General features: G+C 39.5%; 1 protein-coding gene across 1 annotated transcript in view; it reads right to left on the reverse strand.

The window, feature by feature from the left end:
• ZRANB1 (zinc finger, RAN-binding domain containing 1) overlaps positions 1 to 22868 on the reverse strand; it is a 53800-nt gene that overhangs the window by 5584 nt on the left and 25348 nt on the right. Inside the window, exons 4-7 of the mRNA XM_010859166.1 lie at positions 14604 to 14791; positions 9667 to 9820; positions 7252 to 7323; positions 3914 to 4112 (exon numbers count right to left, since the gene is read on the reverse strand). Of these exons, the coding sequence (XP_010857468.1) occupies positions 3914 to 4112; positions 7252 to 7323; positions 9667 to 9820; positions 14604 to 14791 (613 nt within the window). The remainder of the gene's footprint in view (positions 1 to 3913; positions 4113 to 7251; positions 7324 to 9666; positions 9821 to 14603; positions 14792 to 22868) is intronic.

Consider the following 22868-nt stretch of genomic DNA (forward strand, 5'->3'; position numbering starts at 1 on the left):
AATCATTTTAATATTGAGACAGCTAAATTTGCCAGAAATCAAATGATGACTACACTCAAAACTAAAGAAGACTGCAGAATAAAGAGGTTCAAAAATATATTTAAAAATCACACCCACCACAAAGACCTAAACTGTCCATCTACCTGACTCAGTCAAGGACACAAATCCAAACATGAGACTAAGTGAGATAGCGATACAATTTGGCTTAACATTCAAAAATCAATTTCAGGATGAAAAGACTTAACACTCTATCTGATAATACTCCCGAAATTAATCTCCACGTTCAGTGCAATTTCTATCAAAATCCTAGAGGGCTTTTCTGCAGAAGCTAGAACCTAAAATTTGCCTAGAAGTCCAAAGGGAATAGTGAAAAGGATAAAATTGGAAAAAAAAAAAAAAGAAGGATAAAGTTGGAAGACTTAATATTCCTAATTTCAAAACCTACCACAAAGCTATAATCATCAAGATAATCTAACACTGGCATAAAGACAGACATAGAGATCAACAGGAAAAACCAAGAGTCCAGAAACAAACCTTTATTTTATGAAAATATTTTTCAACAAAAGTACCAAGTATTTGAATGAAAAAAATAAAATAAATTTAAAAACTGTAAATAACTATAATAAATATGTTAAGTGCTCCCTAATGGAAAAAGACAGCATGCAAGAGCAGATGGGAAATTTAGACAGAGAGATGGAAATCCTAAGACAGAACCAAAATGCAATTTCAGAGAGCAAAAGCACTAACAGAAATGAAAGTATTTTTGACAGCTTTATTAGCAGACTGGGCTTGGCTAAAGAAAGAACCTCTTAAAGATACATCAATACAAAACTTCAAATCTAAAAAGAAAAGATAACACGGACAAAAAAAACAGAAGAATAACTGTGGGACAACTACCAAAGGTACAACATGTAGCATTACAGACAGGAAAGGGGGAAAAAGTAACAGGAAGAAATGCTCGAAACAGTAAGGACTGAGAATTTCACCAAATGACTGTCAGACACCACACCACAGGTTCAGGAAGCTCAGAGAAAACCACGAAGGAAAATCGCCAGAAAAACCACACGTAGGCATATCATATTAAAACAACAGAAAATTAAAGAAAAAAGTCCTGAAAGAAGCCAGAGTATAAAAAACACCTACCTATAGAAAACTAAAAGAATTATAACCAACTTCTCAGAAACTATCCATAGAAGCAAGAAGAGAACAAAGTGAAATATTTTTTAAAATTGAGAGGAAAAAACCCCACCAACCTAGAATTCTATACCCTGTGAAATTATCCTTCAAAAGTAAATGAGAGGACTTCTCTGGTGACACAGTGGATAAGAATCCACCTGCCAATGCAGGAGACACAGGTTTGATCCCTGGTCGGGGAAGATCCCACATGCCACAGGGCAACTAAGCCTGTGCACCACAAGTACTGAGCCTGCGCTCCAGAGCCGCGCGCCACAACCCGAGGGCCCTGCTCCCAGAGCCCGTGCTCCACAATGAGAGAAGCCGCCACCACGAGAAGCGCCTGTGCTGCAGCCGAGAGGAGGCCCCTCTCGCCACAACTAGAGAAAGCCCGCGTGTAGCAACAAAGACCCAGGACAGTCAAAAATAAATCTTTTTTTTTTCAACTAAGATAGAAATACATCCTTTTTCAGACAAAAATGGAGGCAATTTGTTGCCAGAGACCTGCTTCATAAATATTCAAAGAAGTTCTTTAGAAAGAAGGAAAATAACACAGATCAGAAATTTTGAACTACATAAAGGTCTTGATCTGCATCAAAAAATAAATTGAAGATAAAACTTTTTCTTTTTTACTTTTAATTGACCTAACAGATATTACTCTATTAAAATAATAGCAACAATACATTAAGTGTAAAACTTGATACATAGAGAGGCACAATACTAAGCTACAAATCATATTTCTAAAATAACTGATTTTTCCCATTTATATTACTCTCACTTGGCTCTCTATTTGGATTGACATGTCGATCAAAGACAAGTACAATGTTCCATCTTGAGCACCTGAGTCAGTTCAAATCACAGGCACTCAACAGAAAAGCACAGCTACTACAACAAAAAAAATGGCCTATCTTGAAGTGATGGGGGAGGGGTTTAAATAAAATTACTTTCTCCATTCTCATTTAGATATTTTATACAATGTAAGAGAATGTCTCATCCCACTTGATTTGGATTTATAAGCAAAGGAAATCCTAGCCAAAAAAAAACTGATTTAAAAGAAGACTGCACAAGTGACATGCTGGCCTTCTCATTCTACCTTCTAATAGTAATAGCCATACGTAAGACCCCAGTCAACAAACTGGTCACAACTCACAACAGTCACCATTTTAATGCTTATTCCGTAAGGTTAATATATTTGACCCACGTCACCGAAGCTCTGAATCTATGGCAACACGTCCTCCCTCCCCATCTGACAGCCTTCTCCATCCTATCTCCACCTCAAGATACTGAAAAAGACCTCTGTGTGGTCACTATAACCCTTGCAGCTTCCTCCACCTTAACTGTAGACCATCAGGTGAAGACCCTGTATGGCAGGGATGGAAGAGGTGGTACCAAGAGAGACATTATTTTCAGAAGCCTGCTGATATGCTGGCTGAAATATCCTTTTAGAATTAAGGCCTCCATTCCTGAAAGATCTGCTGCAACAGCACTTACCGTGGCTGTACTCTTAAGGCCCAGGTCTTCCCCACTCTACCAGCCATCAAGCCCAAACCTCAGAGTATGGCACTCATCTGCTTTCACATTAAACTTTGAGACTTCAAGTGACTCAAAACTGGAATTTCAGTCCTAACATTAGTTACCACTGCTGAAATTTACAGTACACTTTCAACCTTACAACAAAGGCAGGATATTACCACCAGAGGAAAGACTCTAGGGTTGCCTGTTTTAAAGGACTTGCAAAATGGTAGATTTACCAAAATCCAGATCTAGCTTTCAGGCTGAGCACACCCAAAAAACAGATCCATCTTTCCAGGGCAGACACACATTAATCAAACCTACAAGGCAGACCTATAAAACCACAATACCCCAAATGACTATCATCCTCTTGGTGTGGGCAGGCCCACATAAACAACCAGAGCACGAGGATGCTGTCTGATGAGCACGCCACCCAATCCAGAGAGGTGAGACAGGACGGACACTTAATGGCATCAGGCTTACCTGGCCTGATGAGTCCACACCACAAAAGGAACAGTATTCCCCACAATACCAAATCAATCCACAGCAGTCTCCCTCCTCTAAAGGGCACAAAGTCCTCTCCACTGGACAAAAGGCTAAATGACTAAACCATGAGATAACTGAGTCCATGTTGACTTTCTTAGATGTGGTAATGAGGATGTGATTGGGTAGTAGAATATCCTTGTTCTTAAAAGATACAGGATAAAACACTGAAGGAGAAAGCATCACGGTGTCTAAAACAAATTGTTTCTGCATTAATATATAGAGATGGAGCACATACAGAAAAATGTTAACCATCAACAACTGATCAAGCCAATGAAGGAGAGGCTGGGGTCCACCAGACTGATTTTAACTTTTCTGTGGATTTGAAAATTTGCAAAATTACAAAAATGTAGTCTTATGAGTATCTGTCTCAGGAAGAAAAATGTGTAATACATAATATAATATCTTAAACTTGAACAAAATACGAAATAATAGCTACTTTAATATATGAGCAAAGACCTTCCTATATTTAATAAGACCACTACCACAAATTCAAATGTTTAAAGCTTAGCAAAACATATAAAAACCACTGTGATGTTCAAAGTGTCTCAATGTCTAAAACCAAAGCTTCCCCCTCCCCCAGCTTCCATAAAAAGAAACAACAGACAAAAAGCATCCAACCACTGTAAGGATAGGTTTCAGCTAGTGCTCTCCTGGACTTCCAAAGGGAAGGATGCCAGCTCACCAATGTGAACAGTCGTGCAGGCTGTCATGCAGGGCTTTCCGAAGCACCGAGTCCTTGTCGTAAATGCCCCAGGTAGCTTGTAGTACTGAATCCAGTAAGCAGTCTCCTGCAGTCCGGTTCCAAAGTGCATACAGTCGACTGTCCAAACGTGTAGCCAATTCCAATGACCAGTTTATAATTGGAGATTCTTCTTCTAACTCTATGAGAAATTTAACATATTCATATAAAACATCAATAAAGGAAACTGAAGATGATTCAAATAAATGGAAAGATATCCCATGCTCTTAAGACTCGAAGAATTAATATTCTTAAAATGGCCACACTACCTAAAGCAACCTACAGATTTAAGGCAATTCCTATGAAATTACCCAAGACATCTTTCACAGAACTAGAATAAATAATCCTAAAATTTGTATGGAACCATAAAGGATCCAGAATTGCCAAGGCACTCCTGAGAAAAAAGAACAAAGCAAGGGCTTCCTTGGTGTCTCAGTGGTAAAGAATCTGCCTGTCAATGCAGCAGACATGGGTTCGATCCCTGATCTGGGAAGATTCCACATGCCATGGAGCAACTAAGTCCGTGCACCACCACTACTGAGTGTGTCTGTGGTCTGAAGCCCAGGAGCTACAACTACTGAGCCCAGGTGCCACAACCAGAGCCCATGCTCCACAACAAGAGAGCCACCACCACAAGTCCACACACCACAACTACAGAGTAGCCTCTGCTCTCCACTAGAGAAAAGCCCGCACAGCCACGAAGACCCAGCACAGCCAAAAAATAAATAAAATTTTGAACAAAGAACAAAGTTGGAGGTCCAACCCTCCCAAACTTCAGGTAAGACTATAAAGCTACAGTAATCAAAACAGCATGGTATTCAAAAAAAGACAAAAAAAAGACACACAGCTCAGTGGAACAAAACAGCCCAGAAATAAACTCACACACCTATGGTCAATTAATCTTCAACAAAGGAGGTAAGAATATATAATGGGAAAAAAGCCTCTTCAACAAGCAGTGTTGGACAGCTTCATGTAAATCAATAAAGTTAAAACACATCTTCACACCAAATATAAAAATATGCTCAAAATGACTTAAAGATTTAAATACATGACATGACATCATGAAACTCCTAGAGAAGAACAAAGGCAAACATTCTCTGGCATAAACTGCACTAATATTTTCTTAGGTCAGTCTTCCAAAGCAATAGAAAAAAGCAAAATAAACAAATGGGACCTAATCAAACTTAAAAGCTTTTGCACAGCAAAGGACACCATAAACAAAAAGAGACGACAAAGTTCGGAAGGGAGAAAATATCTGCAAACAACGCAACCAAAAACGGGCTTAACTTCTAAAATATACAAACAGCTCTCAGGTAACATAACCACAGAAAAACCACCCAACCAAAAATTGGGCAAAAAGACCTAACCAGGCATTTCTCCAAAGACATACAGATGTCCAAAAGGCACATGAAAAGATGCTTAACAACGCTAATTATTAGAATTATGCAAATCAAAACCAATGAGATACCACCTCACATTGGTCAGACTGATAATCATTTAAAAGTATACAAATACAAATGCTGGAGAGGGTGTAGAGAAAAGAGAACAAGCTCGTGCACTACTGGTGCAGCCAATATGGAAAACAGTATGGAGGTTCTTGAAAAAATTTAAAAATATAGAGCTGCCCATACGATTCAGCAATCCCACTCCTGGGCATATACCTGGACAAAACCGTAATTCAAATAAACAAGCACTCCTCCTATGTTCACAGCAACACTATTCATAATAACCAAGACATGGAAACAACCTAAATGTCCCTTGACAGATGAATAGATGAAAACATGTGGTACACATACACAATGGACTACTACTCAGGCAGAAAAAAGAATGAGATAATGCCATTCGCAGCAACAGGGATGGCCTAGAGATTATCATACTAAGTGAAGTCAGAAAGACAAATACCATTTGATATCACTTAGAATGTGGAATGGAGAAGGCAATGGCACCCCACTCCAGTAATCTTGCCTGGAGAATCCTATGGACGGAGGAGCCTGGTGGGCTGCAGTCCATGGGGTCGCTAAGAGTCGGACACGACTGAGCGACTTCACTTTCACTTTTCACTTTCATGCATTGGAGAAGGAAATGGCAACCCACTCCAGTGTTCTTGCCTGGAGAGTCCCAGGGATGGGGGAGCCTGGTGGGCTGCCGTCTATGGGGTCGCACAGAGTCAGACACGACTGAAGCGACTTAGCAGTAGCAGAATGTGGAAGCTAAAATATGACATAAATGAAATTCTCCAGGAAACAAGATTCACAGACACAGAGAACAGACTTGTGGTGGCCAAGACTGGTGGGGGGATGGAGTGGAAGTTTGGGGTTAGCAGATGGAAACTAGTATATATGGAACAGATAAACAAGATACTACTATATAGCATAGGGAACTATATTCAATATCTTGTGACAAACCATAATGGAAAAGAATATAAAAAAGAACATATGTTGAAGTATAATAGAATCACTTCGCTATATAGCAGAAGAAATTAACAATATTGTAAATCAACTATACTTCAATATAAATAAAGACGCACGTAAGTAAATAAATGTAACATGTTCAGTTTCATTCTTCTGCAATTTAGAAATATTCTATTTGGAAGAAAGAAAGAAAGAAAGTGAAGTCACTCAGTCATGTCCAACTCTTTCCAACCCCATGGACTGTAGCCTACCAGGCTCCTCAGTCCATGGGATTTTCCAGGCAAGAATACTGGACTGGGTTGCCATTTCCTTCTCCAGGGGATCTTCCCGACCCAGGTATTGAATTCCCACATTTCAGGCAGACACTTTACCATCTGCGCCACCAGGGAAGCCCTTGGAAGAAAGAAATTATTCTCTAAAGTGTTAAAAAATGTACATGTAATATACTACTAACAGCTACAAATTTTGATCAATTGAAATATAAACTTGAATATCAACTGAAATATAAAATATTTTAAGTAATGGAAACATCTTGAGGCCCTAGAATAATTTATTTAATTTTTAAATTATTTATAATTTATTTTCTTGAACTGTTTATTATGACAAAATACTCATCCTAGAATAGGAAACACAAAACCAAGATTTTAAAACTTTTATACCTTTATTCACTCTACCACAGTTATGAGCTGTAAATGAGCTGTTTTACCAGCACAGTGCAATACTGTTCTTAAGGACTTTATACATTTTCAGTTTAAAGTACAAATAAAATATGATGACTATACACCAAACTACTCCAAAGCTTACAAAGCAGAGCAAAACGTTTATTGAAATCACTAAAAATTAAATTATACTCATTAGTTTCATGCTTACCTTTTTGAACATCTCTATCAAGCACCTCATCAAATAATTTTTCTTGGACTGTTGGAGGCAAGTCTTCAATATCTACAAAGAAAAACCTTATTTAAAAAGATCTTTAAATGCCTATAACTTAAAAAATTTGATGCCAATATCTAACAGTAACTTCCTCTAAAATAACTCCCTTTCCACGGAAGACTGTCAAGTACCGTCTTTTAAAAAACATGCATGTTATCTCATGAGTTGTGTATATGAGGTGCAGAATACTTCCTTTCTGTACTTCATTATCAAAACAGTGACCTATCTACAAATAGTAAGAAGAAAAGCATCTGAACCAGTAATAATAATCAGCTATTATCAAAAAGACAAGAGATAACAAATACTGCCAAGAACGCAGAGAAAGGGGAACCCGTGTGCACCACTAGTGGGAATGTAAACTGGAGAAGCCACTATGGAAAACGTTATGGAGGATCCTCAAAAACATAAAACTATCATATATGATCCAGCAATCTCACTTCTGGGTATACAGACAACAGAAATGACAAACCTGTATCCCCATGCTAGCTGCCCTGTTACTCAAAACAGCCAACATACGAAAACAACCAATGGGTGAATAAATATAAAGTAGATGGGTTACTAAGCCATGAGAAAGACAGAATTGTGCCGTCTGCAACGTATAGAAGGGCCTTGGAGATGTTATGCTAAGTGAAATAAGTTCGACAGAAGACAACAAATACTGCTTGCCATCACTTATACACGGATCTTAAAAAAAAAAGATGGGGAGAAACTGGCGAAAGTACAAACTATAAGCCTTAAGATAAAGAAGGAGAGGACTTAATGTAAAGCATAGTGACGATAATCAGTAACACTGTATTGTACACTTGAAATTCTCTGAGAGAACAAAACATAAATGTTTTCACCCAAAATATAAATAGATAAATACAAGGTGAGGTAATAAGTGTGTTAACTAACTAGACTGGGTGGGGGTGGGGGGATCCTTTCACAATTTATGTGTGAATCAAATCACCATGGAATTCTCTAGGCAGAATACTGGAGTGGGCAGGTCATCCCTTATCCAGGGGATCTTCCCAACCCAGGGATCAAACCCAGGTCTCCAGCATTGCAGGCTGATTCTTTACCAGCTAAGCCACAAGGGAAGCCCAAGAATACTGGAGTGGGTAGCCTATCCCTTCTCCAGCAGATCTTCCCAACCAGGAACCACATTGCAGGTGGATTCTTTACCAACTGAGCTATCAAGGAAGCCCCAAATCACCACAATGTGTATCTTAAAATCTTACAATTTTCTATGTTAATGACAACTTAATATAGCTGAAATAAAAAGGGGGGGGGGAGGACAGAAGAGCATCAGAGGTCTCTGATACTCAGGTTAAAATAACAACAGACAAATTTTGTCTGTTTTCTGCCGCCCCACCCCAGCCACGCTCAATCTCTGCTCAGAACTGTTTTTACAGACTTTAGAATCTTCTTATAGAAGTCAATGAACCATTCCTTTTGGCACACAAATTTCTGTTTTTCTCACCTTCCTGAAATTCTCTATGCTCTATTCGGTTCACTAATTGAGTACTCTAGAATAAAAAAGCATGATTACCCTACATTTTTTTAAACTACAGAACTATTTTCAATTCAAAATAAAATCTCATCACTCAGTGTAGTAAGTTTAAATATATAGAGAGTGCATTTGAAATGAAATTTGTCCAATTTTAAAACGCTTGTTGTAATTTCCTATCATTTTGTAAATACCTCTGCTCACATCTTAATATAAGCTTGAAACAGAAAGCTCAGAACACTCAAAACCAGAATTTAAGTTTTACTTAGAAACTCTAGGTGTTCAGTGCATTTACTCAGTGTCAATTGAGAAAAACAACCTGGAAAACATTTCACTTGTCACGGAACTGGAAAATAAAAAGTTGCTTCACAAATACAGTAGAAATTAACATAATGAGTGAAGTAATGACACTTTCAAAAGAATACCAGTATCTTTGATGCAAATAATTTGTATCTACCCATCAAAAACCCATGTTCTGACCTTATCTCCTAATATCAAGTAACCAATAGTTATCTAATTTAGAAATAATAAACACATGTGAAAAGAAAAAGAAAAAAGCTGATTCATAACACTCTAAAATAAAAAGAGAAAAGGAAATGGATAAAACAGATTCTGAAAAATATCTGAGGCCCACAAAGTCAGTTATTACCAGCTGCTGTCTTCCTCTCAGCTCTATAGCATTAGTTTATAAATGGCCTATATACTGATTACTTTCCGTAAAACAGGACAGTCAAGTTGTATCTATAAGATAGCTACCATCTACTAATAGTGGCTATCTGTTTTCTAACAGAATCATTTTCATTCAGACACTGGAAGAATATAACAAAGTGGAAATTTGTTTTCACAAAGAGATTTGGAGTTACCTGCTGGCAATGTAAATGTTACAAGGTCAGTTAGGAAATAGCAAGCAAAGTCCCCCTTTCTCTGGTGAAGAGAGGCAGCGATCTCACGACGGATCTGCTCTGTCAGTTCAGGACACACCATTGCAGGAATACACTTTGCAGCTTGTTGAGACACCTTAAATACAAAAGAAACTTTCTTCTACATCTCATTCATCATCACTGGAAGCAGAAATCAACAGCATTAAAAAGAAATTACCAAAACTTTCCAGTAACTTAAGGTGTTTTTATTTTAAATATATGAGATATTGGTGTTATGTCCTCAACAGTATATGAGTATATCAGTACAACTTTCCTGGGAAACAGTGATAAAAATGCTTTACCCTCTCAACTCAGTAATTCTACTTTTTAGTGGTGTTTACCCCAAGGAAATATACAAACAAGCATATAAAAATGTATGTAAGACAGAGCTATTCACAAAAGTTCATTACAGGAGAGGGAATGAGTACAGAAAGCAAAGTAAGAATAACCATCAGGCCCCTAATAAAAACATTCTTAAGCAGGGAATTCCAGCTCACAGAGAAAGAGGAAAGTAGAAGCAGGATCTTAGTTCTCCAACCAGGGATCAAACCCACACTGCTTGCAGGGGAAGCATCTTAACCACTGGACCACCAGGGAAGTCCCTATAATTTTGTATTTTTTAAAAAGCATCTGATTTCCCCAAGTGTAGAGCAGACAACAAAGCTCTGAAGTAGTACAACTCAACAGGAATGAAACCTGAGCAAGAACTTTTCTGTCCTTTTAAAATGATGAACAACAACAAAGGATGAAAAGGCATTATCTTACATTTAAGTTGTATTCCTCCGTGGAGCTCAAGAAATCTACACACAGATAATCCGGAAACCCAAGGTGAGTATCCATCTACTTGAGAGGAAATGAGTCTGCTGTGACCCTCCACTCTGTCACTACAGCTGCAGCCACTAACCTGGGCAACCTTCATGAACAGACTTCTAGTAACAAGCAGGGCTTGGAGCAGCAGATCTTCCAATAAAGCCACACACAAAGTTTTATGATACTGTCATCTACATAACGTACGTGGACACACTTAATTGTACTTACTACTGAGGTAAGTGATGGAGAAGGCAATGGCGCCCCACTCCAGTACTCTTGCCTGGAAAATCCCATGGATGGAGGAGCCTGGTAGGCTGCAGTCCATGGGGTCGCTAAGAGTCGGACACGACTGAGCGACTTCCCTTTCACTTTTCACCTTCATGCATTGGAGAAGGAAATGGCAACCCACTCCAGTGTTCTTGCCTGGAGAATCCCAGGGAAGCGGGAGCCTGGTGGGCTTCTGTCTATGGGGTCGCAGATTCGGACACGACTGAAGCGACTTAGCAGCAGCAGCAGCAGCAGCAGCAAGTGAACAGTTTCAAACACCCTGTATACCCATGACGACCATCAGACATCCCCTTCTGAAAACACCTGCATGAAAATTCAGTTCTAAACATTACTGGCCAGGATTAACACTGACGGTGAAGTTGTCACCACACCTGAACTCCACGAGCCCAACCTAAGCAACAAACTGTGGAAAAATAGTAAATATTTTCAGAATATAACTATTTCTCAAGTAACAGCATTAAAATGGATCTCAAAAGTAAACTCAAAAATAGCTTTTTCAAAACTGTTAACCCTCAGCCCCTTTGCAAAATCCTGGGGAGATTTTGAACACTGAACACCTCAAAAGAAACCTTAGAGCTAGTGACTGACTGCTAAACCTCTCCTCCTGCCACCATCCTTAAGCACTTGCCCCTGAAGCCTGCCCCTTATCTCCTAGCCTCTTCAGCCTCATGACTCTCCATCAGCTCCTTAGCCTACTAGCTAATTAGGGCCCGTGAACTTGGGAAGGGTCCATGAACTAGAACAGGAAGTTCAATTAAATTTAAATCCTTCATTTTACCTGCCTACATTTAAAATGCATGTTCTTATACATCACAAATTTAATATTCTGACAACTACATATTTCAATGTAACTGATTTCCTTTGCAAACCTATTTTCTATTTTATATATTTAAAAACAACAGTTTGAAAAGCAGTCCGTTTATTCCACCAGACTACAAGCAGGGCTCATGGTTTAAAATCCAATTAAGTAAGCCCCCAGCCCCAGACACACATTCCCAAAATGTAACGCTCTCCTGTTCTCATCCCCAAAGGCCCTGGCTGGCTCCGTGCCCTGTCTGCAGACACAGCCCTCAGCCCAGACTCATGCTCTCCCCATCCCAGTCTCCCTACTGGCCCCTTCGATTCTGTCCTGTGGAGTACCCACACCACAGAGACGAAATTCCACCACCGATTCTGTTCTTTCCCTAGAACAAGCGTCCTCTCCACCTCCCCCACGGTGTGTGCCAGGGCTGGTCCATGTGTACCACAGAACATGGCGGAAATGATGGAGTATCACTTCCTACATTAGGCTACACAGAAAAGACACTGTGGTTTCCACCTCACTCACTCACTCTCTCTCTCCCTCTCTCTTCCTCACACTCTCTCGGCTCACTTGCTCAAGGAGGGACCAGCCAGCACATGACACGCAGCCCTACGGACAGGCCCACAGGACAAGAATCTGAAGCCTCCTGCCAACACCACGTTGAGTGTACTTAGAACCACAGCCTCTAGCCCCAGTTGAGCCTCTTGACAACAGTAGCCCTGGCAATCTGGAACCTCAGAGGAGACCTTGAGCCAAAATCATTCAGCTAAGCTACTCCTGGATTCCTTACTCTCAGAAACTGTGATAACAAGTGTTTGTTGTCGTAAGCTGCTAAGTTTTGAGGGGATTTGTTACCCAGCTGTAAATAAATACACTGAGGTTCTACTGTCTTCCACACTGTTAGTCCTCAGAATGCTCTTAGGAGGCTGATGGCTTACACCAGTCCCTCCAGAATCTTCTCAGAGACCTCTACCAGCCGGAGGGGAACCTGCTGCTGCTGCTGCTTATTTGCTAAGTTGTGTCCAATTCTTTGCGACCCCATAGACTGTAGCCCACCAGGCTCCTCTGTCCATGGGATTCCTCAGGCAAGAATACTGGATTGGGTTGCCATTCCCTTCTCCAGGGGATCTTCCCGACCCAGGGCTCAAATCCACGTTTCCTGCATTGGCAGGCGGACTCTTTACCAATGAGCCACCTGGGAAGCACACCACTAAAGACTTGCATCTTGGTTCACAGCTGCCTGCTCCTTCTTGTCTCCAGCCACCACCAGCAACTATGACTCCACACGCCGTCCTGTCTGATACACAACTGGGTGTCACAACACAAGTGCAGCCAGACCTCACGACACTACAGAGACCACCTCGAACTGCCCCGTCCCACGGTGCAGAACACCAGTCTCTCCAATCACAGAGCCGCCTTCCAAACAGTCCCCTTCTCCCTTATCCTCTGTAGTGTGTCAGTCACTAAGTCGTGTCCGACCATTTGCGACCCCACGGACTGTAGCCCGCCAGGCTCCTCTGTCCATGGGATTCTCCAGGCGAGAATACTGGAGTGGGTTGCCATTCCCTTCTCCAGGGAGTCTTCCCAACCTGGGGATTGAACTCAGGTCTCCTGCATTAAAGGCAGATTCTTCACCATCTGAGCCGCCAGGGAAGCCCTGTCTTCAGTAAGCCTTCCCTGTGCTTTCAGCATGACTGTTTCTCAAGCCCTACCTTGCCCCTGGTTTAACTGGACTCTTAGCAAACTAAAAACAATGGCAAGCCATCTCAATCATGCTCCTACCTAACATTCATATTTCTTAACCACTCCTCCCACTTTATGCTTTGTGCATAAATGTTTCCAGATACTGGAGAGTTCAAATATGCAAACAAGCATACACAGAAGGAGTATACTGACCATAATGGATTTGAATCCACAACTAATCAAACACTGCACTTTTACCCTATTTCTTAAAAAAAAAAAAAATTACCTGGATGATACAGTCATATCCTAATTAATTCACTCCAACCTCTGTTACTTGTAGCATCTACCATGTTATCTAATCTAGAAACCCAGACACCACTGTGACCCCACCACCACTTCTCCCCACAGCCAGTCCATCCACTTAACTCTGCTGGCGTCTTCAGCATCTCTCTCAGACCAGCCACTGCCACGGCTGTCCCAGCGGGATTTCTGCCAGCGTCACTACAGTGTCCTAACCAGGCTCGCCCCTAAGTCCAGCAGCCAACACGCTGATCTTCTCACTCCCCTGTCCCTCCACCTAACCCTTTTCAGAGCCTTTAACTGCCCTCAGAATCATCTTCCAGTTCTTTGGCCTAGAAGATCCTTCACACTGCATCCCCTACTTGTCTCTCTCACTTCCCATCCGCCATACAACCACGCTGAGCTACCCACCAGCTCCGAATTCACCACAAACACCACCACCCCTGCCTCTGAACAGCTTCCTCAATGCCGTTCTCATCTCCACCTATTTTGAAGCTAACTCATCCTACTCCTTCAGATCTCAGCTAAAACATGACCTGCTGCGGGTAAGAAGGTAAGGAAGGTACCACAAAACACTTTCTCAAGTACTCCCCACAGCACCTGGCACTTACATCTATGAAACTGCACGCTATACAGAATCACTGTAACTGGAGATTCACTGAAGCAGGAGCCAATGTCTTCACCATTGCACCCCTTTATGCCCAGTGCCTTCAACACGGTGGGTACTCGGTAAATATTTGTTAGCTGAATGAATGACTAATGCATTTCGGTTTTTTAAAAATCAAACATATGACTCAATCATTGTGGCAAAATGTCCTATTTTAAAAAACACATATCCCTTCTGTTGAAGTGTCTTAATTTTAAATGTCATTTTTAAAAGAGGACTGATCAAATCTAAAACATTTAAGAACTGAGAAATATTAAAACATCAAAAATGAAAACTAAAGAACACATTTCCTTCATATAAAAGAATATTTAATCAGAATGCCACACTCACCTCTGTAAGCAATATTGCTAGCATATCCTGCCTCTGAAAACGGATAGCCAGATGTACCAGAGTATAGCCAACATCGAAAGCAGAAGGGCGATTCAGCAAGCGAACTTCATCTGCAGTGAGCTGGCGGGCAATGTCCCCTCCCGACGATTTGTAAGCTTCAATAGCAGCTAAATCACCTTCTACAACACCTAAAACAAGCATCAGGACAGAAAATAAGTTTAATTCTATTTTTCTTCAAAAAGCACAAACCTGTAGCAGTCACTCAAAACTCTGATTCTCTGTGCTTCCTGGATCCCAGGGCATCATTCAAATGTCCTAGAGAATAGAAAGGAAATGACAGTGTATTCCTTTCCCTTTCATTTCCTTCCAGAACTAGAACTGCCTAGCTGGGCACTTACCATCCCATTAGTGCTGGCTCCATGCTCTGGTAAAGTTTAGAGAAATTATTAGAATATATTAAGAGGATCAAAGATCAACCATCTAGTGTGAAGACATTAAAGCCCCTGTTTTCTGGTCCTGGTTCTGCAGAAACCAAGGAGACAAGGATGTGCTTGCTGCTGCTGTTGGGCAAGTTCTGCCCTTCATTCTGCCCTCCTCCCCTTTTATGGCTGTGCTGAGTGGCTTTGCAGGACCTTAGTTCCCCTCCAGGGATCAAACCCTGGTCCATGGCAGTAAAAGCACCAAATCCTAACCACTGGACTACTAGGGGTATCCCTATGCTGCATTTTTAAAGTTGAATCAAAGTAAATGCTGAGCCTTCCTTCCACATTGCTGTTAACTGGGAGACAATTAAGAGCAGTTAAAATAAATGTTTAATGTAAGTAAAAGTTAGCAATACTTTGATTTCAGAATTTCTCACAGTCAAGTCTTCCTTATACCCATTAAGAATTATTAAATTATTAATACAGTAAAACTTGAGCTAGATAATTTTGAATAGAAATATGCTAAAACAAAATGCGATAAACCAGTTGGGGGTAGAGGTACAAAACAAGTTTCCAATTTTCCCAAATCCATAAAGAACTTTCTGTTGCCATTAAACTATGTTATTATTCTTAACACAAATTAATGTCAGGTAATAACAGAAATCTTATTTAGTAAGTACAGTATATCTATGAGTAATAAGCAAATAACCTTGGCAAAAAAATGAAGGTGCAGGTTAGCTTCACATTTACCACAAATAGTGGTACACACATACACACACCCCAAGACTGCAGGACTAAATAACTGTTTCCTAAATTACTTCAAGAAAAATTTGTTACATAAAATGCTACTACTAGCTAAAAATATTCCTTAGTATACTTGCATTTTAAACTGCTATCTTGAATTAGGAATTAGATAAATAAGACTTGTTCCTTAAAGTGTAATAGACTGGTTCAATGCAACAATCTCCCCCATTATTAAAAATAACAAAGCTTTAAAATGATAATTCCCACATTCACTGAATGCCCATGACACACAGAGCAATATGCCAGGCAATGTGAGAAATGTAAAAGCATGATTCCTATACTCAAAACAGCCCTTCAGCATAGTTGTGAGTCATAAAAAGCCAGCTTCAAAGTTTTCCAACTCTGGGATCAAAGATCCGTTCTGCAAAAATAGATCCTCTGCCCAGAAAGATGACCCCGAACCCCTGAAACACAACATTTTTCAGGTTAAGAACCCATGGTTTCAAATGATAACACCTTCCTAGGTAAATTTTTATTTCACAGCAATATAGGTTAATACATTCCTCAACATAAACACCTAAGGACAGCTGTAGCCCCCACTCCAATACATAAAGGACTTCAACAAAACCTTATGAGGCACAGCGCCTTGGAGACGTCATCAGGGCTGAAAGGTAATATAGCTGGCATGAGATAAAAGGAGGTGGACTTCTCAAAAGACCAAGCCTGGAGGTCAGACACAGAAATCTAAAATCTACCTGTTTTAATGAACAGATGAGAATAATCTAGTAGTGTTCATAACATTTTGAATAATTTAATGCTTTTTTTTTTTAAACTAAACATGCCCTGTTCCATTTCTTTTCAGGTATACACTACTTCCTTACGAAGGCAACAACTTTTCACTTCGCCTCTAGCAAAGCTGTTCACTACTCCTAGGTGCAGTATCGCTGTACCTTTTACAGTTTTTAGCTTCAACCTAAAATTATATGCATCTATAAAATTTTGTGTGATATAAAAAATGTTCTAAGCACTTTCAGAAGCAACAAAGGGACCAAAAAGTTCTGATCAATTTACCTGAAAAAAGAGAAATACCTACACAGTACATGTATATGCATGAGAGACAGTGTGTGTATACATATGCACACATATTTTTTTGTTTCCCAAAGATGAGGTAATCTAAAAGTAAATGCCAACCAACTATGCTTTTTGGTTGGAGAAGAGATCTTCTAAACTGCTGTCTTCGCTATTTTAATTCATCACACAGCTGATGTCTGGAAGGATCTCACCTCAGAAATACATGCTCAAGAATTCATTTCCTCTCTAATGTTTCTGAAGGATTTCTGTAACTAGAAACTAATTAGCCAGTCATAGGTGGGGAGGAGTACAGACCAAACACCACAGCAAACTCAGCAGCTGTGCTTTGGAATTGTGACTTACAGTCTGCCTTCAAACTTAGTGTATTTTACCAAAAACAGGACTTCAAATGATGAACTGCATGGTATGTGAATTACATCTCAATAAAGCGGACATATGTACATAGAAACTGATTTCTATTTGGCCTAATCCAAGATCTCAAAAACAATTACTTCCCCTGACCACAAGCTCCGCATTAAACTGCAAATGGGAAATGCTGCTGCCCTTAGCCTGGAATATACACAGGAGGGCAGAAAATGAAGGTCAACAGAGATCTTGTTCTCTATTCTTCACAGCATAAAATAAATCTCCAAACCTTCCAGAACACGAAAAACACAAATTCAACTACAGATTCAACTACAAAATAACATTTAAAAGAAAAATACTTCATTCTCTAATATTTTAGGAATACATAATTCCATTCTTTTCATTAACCACAATTAACAGCTCATAGTTTCAGTTACTGGTGGGTGAATTCTGGGCTACAAAAGATCAGTAAATTTATTACAAATCAAATTTCACGAGAATGTCAATGAACTGCCCAAATGTTTGTTGTATATCACTTACACACTGCTCAAGAGGAGCTAGTGATTACAGTTTCTTCATAGATGGGTTTTCATTGTAAACATGGTGTCTAAAGGATCTGGCCTATACTGAGATAATTTAAGTTTTAGCTACACATGTTTTCTTAAGGAGAAAAAAGCATCAGATTATATGCAAAGCAACTAAGAAAATGTCTTTGAGTCCTTCACATAACATTTTTACCACCTTTTAACATTAGGGGATAAAAGGAAAGCAGGAAGAAAGTAAAAGAAGTGGTAAGTAGGAAAATACAGTAAATAAATCTAAGTGGTAAAACCTCACTTAATGCAACAAAGACCATGAAAAAATTGGAAAGTTCCAGCAGAATAGAAATAGGTAACGTATACAAGCTTTCTAGGTTACTGACATCTCAGAATAACTCCAACAGTCAACGGAAGCTTCTCTGTAATATGTTGGTCTGAAAATTTAACATATATTACACGCTCTGTCCCCTCCTACTCCAAGTGAAAGTCAAAGCCTTAGTCACTCAGTCGTGTCTGACTCTGCGACATCATGGACTGTAGCCCACCAGGCTTCTCTCTCCATAAAATTCTCCAGGCAAGAATACTGGAGTGGGTAGTCATTCCCTCCTCCAGGAGATCTTTCCAACCCAGGGACTGAACCCAGGTCTCCTGCACTGCAAGCAGATTCTTTACCTTCTGAGCCACCAGGGAAGCCCATGTTATGAAAACCAATTAAAAAGACAGCCGAAGGCACTCTGAGAAGATAAACTTTATAAAACTAACAGGCCATATCATTACGCACTCAAAATTGACTGAAACACACAACTAGCTAAGTGGTGGTACATAGTTACTGATAAAGCTAAAATACTTTTAAAAACATAGGGACCTTAGAATAAGTGAAGTGAAAAAGAAGAAGAAGAAGAAAAAAACTCATACTGTTCCGTAAGGTGGGCCAGGAGTAGAATTTAACATACTCTGAAGTCACAGGTCACAACTCACAGAGGACTTCACAGCTACTATGGAACTCCGTTGGTTAGAATATGGAGCTGGCTCATAGATATTTAGAAAACAGACTTATTTTTTCCCCCATATATGGCACAGTTTTCAAAGTTTTGCCTTGTTTCTTTTGACATAAAATCATAATGGTAACTAACTTTGAAAAGAATGCCAAATGGTAAAAAAAAAGCCAGGACTTACCTGAGCCCACATGGGCCAGCTCAACACTACCCTGGAGTTCTATGGTAGCTGTGACATCACAGCATGCTTTATGCTGTGGGGTCAGGGTGGACTTGGAGTCAGCTGGCACAATTTCAGGAGCCCTTAAAGAGAAAAGTTAGTTTTAAGTGGTAATGTTCAGAATGCCCTTTACTCTGGTCAGTAGAAAGATGCAGATGTCGGTGGCTACAATGTCTGGACAGTTTTCCTCTACTCGGAGCCTAATTCCCTTAACTGTCTTTGCATACTAAAAAGGAAACTTGATCACCCAGTTCTTCAGACTCCTAACCATTTGGCTACAGTTCAAAGATGAACTTAAGACAGACACAGCCATCGCTCTCAATAACTCAAATAGAAGCTGTTTTTTAAATAAAACGACCTCAATATTTTTAGGTGTATCTTAAGTACATGCAAGCTCATGGCAATCCCAAAAACAGTTTGAGGAGACCAAACAAATCACCTTCTAAGATGCATTTTTCACATAATAATCAATGGCAACAAGTCAAAATCTATCGTTTCTATTTATAGAATAGTGCAAATAAACAATACCTTTTCAAAAAACCAAGATCTGAAAATTATATATTGGAAACAAATTCTTAATTGAGTCTACACTTTATCAAGATGAGCTTCTATTCAATTCATTCAATAAACTTACTTCATTATGAAAAGATCCTCTCTATTTATTTCTGTCTGCGTCGTGTGGCCTGTGGGCTCCATTTCCCAACCAAGGACTGAACCCAGGCCACAGCAGTGAAGGCTGAGAATCCTAACCACTAACCAGGGAACTCCCAGAAACATCCTCTTTAGAAAAATGAATTCAAATGATAGGGAAGTCAAAATAATAATCTAAGGAACACCTTTAAATGTTCTATTATTAATCACGTCAAGTGATGATAAATGCAGTTTACACTTCCGAGCTCTTACCCTCTTACATCTTTGATGACTGTTAACTGCCATGGAAATATAAATCGCCACAGTCACCAAAAAAATTACCTGAATTGACAGACACCTACATAAGAAAGAAGATCTTGCCATGCAAGAAGAATTACTGCTAAAAGCACAATGGAAGGGTAGAAAGGAACATGTCACAAAGTTATTTTGGGAAGGCGATCAGAGATGAGGACCAACTTTAATGGGTTAAAGATGAATGTGAGTTCAAATTAGAATGGTTACTTAAAATGTTGTCAAAAAGTCAACTGAAGGGATATTAAAGTTTTTCAAGAAAAAATTTCATCTGCTCTACTGTCAAACTATCCTGGACAAATTTAAAACTAATCATTAGATGTTTAAAGTTATACCATTTTAGATCAGCCTCCTAAGAGGAACTGAATTAGACTAAGTCTGCTGCTGCTGCTGCTGCCAAGTCGCTTCAGTCGTGTCCGACCCCACAGATGGCAGCCCACCAGGCTCCCCCGTCCCTGGGATTCTCCAGGCAAGAACACTGGAGTGGGCTGCCATTTCCTTCTCCAATGCATGAAAGTGAAGAGACTTAAGTCTAGCTACTCTCTTTTACAAGTGAGAAAATTAGAGGGTACATAAGCATTTTAAAAGGGGCAGACAGATAAAAAGAAAACCTCTCACGGCATAACTTTATACTTTTTAGATTATGTCCACATAACTCTTCTTCTAGCCAAAATATTGATAGAATTAAGAGAATCATCAGATTGGAAAAGATATTAGTTCATCCTGATAAGGTCCTCAGAAAGAAGCACAAAACAAGGAAGTTGCTATCATTTGCTACTGCAAGAGAAGGTTCCACAGCTTCAGTAAACACTCAGGGCCCCACAACAATCCACAGAAAAATCCACATAAAACTGAGCGGTACATTTTCCCCCAAAGTTTCAAGCCCGTATGTCCAACAACTCATTAGACATCTTCACTATAGTATGCCTAAAACAGAACTTCGTGTCTTCGATGTCTCGGAAAAATGATACCGATAGCCAACCCAACTGTCCAAGCCAAAAACCCGAGTATCTTTCTTAATTCTCACCTCAACTCCAATATCAATTCTTTCCAGTTTTATCCATCCTACCTTTGTAAAGTCTCTCTCAAATATATCCCCCTTATTCCATCCACCACTGTCTCGACCTCAGGTCGAGGCTGCACCCTTTCTTATCTGTACTGCCTTAATTTCCTTCTATATGATCTGCCTGCTCCAGTGCTGCCCCTCCCAATCTAGTCTCTAGACACTGACTGGAATGAGCTTCCCGACCACACATGAGATGAAGGCAGCTCCTTCCAAATGTCTACCACTGCCCTTACACTAGGAGCTAAAGTCTTTAACCAGACTAAAGGCCTTGAAAGGTCCAGCATTACCCCGCAGCCCTCTCTCTCACGGCTCCCATTCTACACTCCAACCTGCAGACTAGAACTGAATGCATGGGCCGTGCTCTCTAGCCTCTGGGGTCTCAACGAAAGCAATTCCCTCTGACAGAAACACTCTTTCCCCTCTTCTAAGGTTCTGGCTTAGACGTCATCTCTTCCTGAAAGTCCTCTCCAAATCTCCCAATGAGATTAGGGTACACACTGCTCTAGCCTCCTCTGTTTCCTCTCCTGAAATTATCACACTGCACTGACCAGACCACAAACTTACTGAGAGCCCTGACTTCTGAGTGCTTGGGAGTACACTCAATGATCGTCTGAATGTGTACATGAATGGACAAAGAAAAGGTGAAAATTAAGACAAGTCTGAAAAGCAATGGGAGGGTGGAACAGGTTGGACATTTGCCTTTGAGATTTTAAGATACCTAATAAAGCCATAATTGTTTAAGCAGAAGTGCAATACTGATATTAAAAACAAAAATCAAAATAAAGAGCCTCAAAACAAATGAAGCAGAACTATTTTATGTAAGATAGAACCACCCAAATCAAAGGAGAATTTAATAAGTCAAAATGGAAATTACTTGGAAAAAACATTTTAATCCTCAGTTTAAAAAAAAAAAGATGGTGAAAGACAAAATGCTGTACCTCCCCCCACAAAAAAAAGGTAAAGAAAATGTTCAACAAACATAGTACATATCTGTAATATAAACATTATTTATATTCACAAAGACTTCATACAACTTCATAAAATCACAAAAGAAAAATAGACAAAAGACATAAATCAATTCACAGAAAATAATACAAATGACTGACTAAATGAGATAGCTCGCTCCTTCTAATAACAAACATCAGCAAAGGTACAGCTATACAAGCAGTCTCTTACAGTGATGAAAATATAACCAGTCCAGTCCTTCCAGGAAGCAATTTACTATTACTAATATGCACAAAATACCTTTGACACATTTATATCATTTGATCCTATTATCCCATTTCTGGGAACCTAAGAAAAGCATCAGAAATGCTGACAATTTTATTCCTCAAAACATTATGAGAATAAAAAATTTCCAAATAAATCAAAGGCCAGTAGTAAGAGCTAGGTTAACAAAGTACGGCAACTCAAGTCATAGCATACATTTTTTTAAAGATGAAAATATTTTAATTACTTCAAAACGTAAACTTCAACAACAAAAGAATGTATTTAATTTGCATAAAAATATTAAAAACTGACTACTCAAGATGCGCAAAATACACACACGAAAGATTTCTTCTATATAGAGACAGCATAAACTGTATTTTCTTCATAACGTCTCTCCCCTCTGACATATTCTACAATGAGGATGCTCTGCTTTTATTATTTAAAAATGAATTAAACTCATAAAGGAAGTCAGTATATAATGTCAAGATTGATAAAACAAGAAAATACCGCTATGTCCATCAACAAATGAATAGACAAAGTGAGGCATATAAATGAAATGGAATTATTCCAACTTATAAAAAAGGAAGGAAATTCTGACACATGTTACAACATGGATAAATCTTGAAGACATTACACTAAATGAAATAAGCCAGTCACAAATGGACAAACAGCATACGACTCCACTTCTAGG

This window comes from Bison bison, unplaced genomic scaffold, assembly GCF_000754665.1.
Source record: "Bison bison bison isolate TAMUID 2011002044 unplaced genomic scaffold, Bison_UMD1.0 scf7180017864456, whole genome shotgun sequence".
In the NCBI taxonomy this organism is placed as follows: domain Eukaryota; kingdom Metazoa; phylum Chordata; class Mammalia; order Artiodactyla; family Bovidae; genus Bison; species Bison bison.